Consider the following 2,107-nt stretch of genomic DNA (forward strand, 5'->3'; position numbering starts at 1 on the left):
AAAGGTCATCAGTGATGGCATTTCAACGCAATATCGGCTGCGAACATGAGATCAAGTCCCTTATCCATACGGTGAACGCCTTGGGAAGGTACGAAGTAAAATTTTCGCTTCAAACACAATACTTTTTAAAGTAGAAATGTATTTGTACAATATAGTTTAATGTGGTCTCACAAAATAAAAATATTTGGAGAGCCTGTATAAATCTGAATTTAAGGCTCAATCTGTAATTTGGACACTCGTCTGCAGAATACTGTTTTCAAAAGAGAAAAGAAAAGAAAGAAAGAGCGAAAGAGACGAAGAAAGAGCAAATAAGATTCACACTTGATGTGAATGTCCTGAATAGAAGAAAGCATTTACCGGTGACCTCCTCACCCCATGGGAATATAAATCTGATTGGTTACGCCTGTGGATCACATTTCTGTTTCGGTGAATTCATGACTCAGTCGTCTGGTACATCGCTCCTGTACCCAACTGGGCAAAGTGACGTCAAATGGAGCACTGATATGGGTTACTGAACGGCTGCAACGACGTGCTGCAGGTCCATTACCAAACAGTCGCTTCTTTAAAGACCGAGTTGTGGTTGGTCTGCTGACAGAGGATGATCTAGTTGGCCGTTTGTCTTTTCCGGCCGGCGCGCGGTCTTCCTTATTCCAGGAGAGGGAACACATAAACAGGCTCGATATACTGTTCCCACACTCGGAAGATTGTTTCTTTGGCCCGGATTTCTCCAAATCTGCTACACTATGCGTGCTGGAGTGGACATCCAGTCGACCTGAGACACACCCAAGTTCTTTGTTACTTTCCGCGTTACTCCACATCGTAGAAGTGGATCCCATCAATGGACGATCTGTGCTATTTGACCCAGGCCAAAAAGGACGATGCAATGACGGTGGGGGAGATACTTTTTGGTTCACACTTCGAGTCATGTCAACTCGATCGTAACTTGTCGAAAGACTGGAAATGCTCTTGGACTTGGACTCCAACGATGCTGTGTTTGCGTACTGCACTCGCGACGCATAGTCATTTAACAATTGCAATCCCGCCTGAGCATATGGTGAGGGAAACAAGGCAATGTTATCGTGCGGGAATGGAAAAAACGGGTGAACTGATCAATTTGGCGTCTATGCTGCGCGTAAAGTCAAACTACGAATGACCGCCGAGAAACAGTGTTAAGAAGCCGAGAAAGAAAATGGTCGTCTGCGCCTTTGTCCGTGGTACACGATTCGAGAAGCACCCAGTTCCAAATACAAACAAACTACTGGTAGCCTCAATTTTGGGCCTTAACTAACTCATCAATGGTTACTGGGTTGCCATCTGTTGATCAGTATCAGAATACAATCTAGAAGAATATTTCTCATTGTATTTAGGAGAAATTTCGGAAGCTGGAAGAAGCAAGATTCTGTAGTGTTTAGGAATACACATCCCGATATAGTAATGGAACATACCACTCGTAAGTTTGTTGTCGAAGGGTTTCGGAAACCTACAGCTCCCTAGAAGAAGTTAGATAGTTGTTGATGAGATAATGCGAATGGTGTTCTGTGCCATGTCAGTAAGTTCCGCTCTGGATCAAGCTTAGCGTCAGTAGTTGAATGTCTTTGGCAAGGAATACAATATGTCGCTGATGTTACGTCACGTGAAAATTTATTGAACAAGTGGTCTAGAAGCACTAAGAAACAGGTTGCCTGCGATAAATGCATGTAAACCGGCTACCAGTCAGCTAAGCACAAACATTACAATAGTCTGGTCTTTACCCCCGATGCACAGATTGTGACGAAATACCTACACTACCAAGGGATTATGATAACCGTAAGGCGTACGCAGCCCAAGAAATCATGAAAGTTCAACTTCAATGCAGGCGAATCTGTCTAATTGAGTTGGATATGACCTGAGTCATACAGAGGAAGTTTCCTGCTGGAATTTTATCCTGTAAGTGAAGTTAGTGTATGCTGAAAAACTGAGAAGCACTGTACAACTGTTTCATCCTTTTTACGAATCGTCATCAGTGCTGATTTCATGAAACTCCAGGGAGTTTCGGATTCATGTTCTTGCGGTCAGCAGTTGAACACTTACTCCCCACAGGGTGCTGATTAAAAGTAAACTGAGCACT

At 43.4% G+C, this 2,107-nt stretch overlaps 1 protein-coding gene across 1 annotated transcript in view; it reads right to left on the reverse strand.

Annotated features, from left to right (window-relative positions):
* Window positions 1–244: 244 nt before the first annotated feature.
* Window positions 245–2,107, reverse strand: part of T265_00488 (hypothetical protein) — a gene marked incomplete at both ends in the record, with an annotated part of 29,822 nt that continues 27,959 nt past the window's right edge. The window contains one exon of the mRNA XM_009164292.1: window positions 245–1,043. Within this exon, the coding sequence (XP_009162556.1) occupies window positions 411–1,043 (633 nt within the window). The remainder of the gene's footprint in view (window positions 1,044–2,107) is intronic.

Source organism: Opisthorchis viverrini (genome assembly GCF_000715545.1).
Source record: "Opisthorchis viverrini unplaced genomic scaffold opera_v5_5, whole genome shotgun sequence".
NCBI classification, from domain to species: Eukaryota; Metazoa; Platyhelminthes; class Trematoda; order Opisthorchiida; family Opisthorchiidae; genus Opisthorchis; species Opisthorchis viverrini.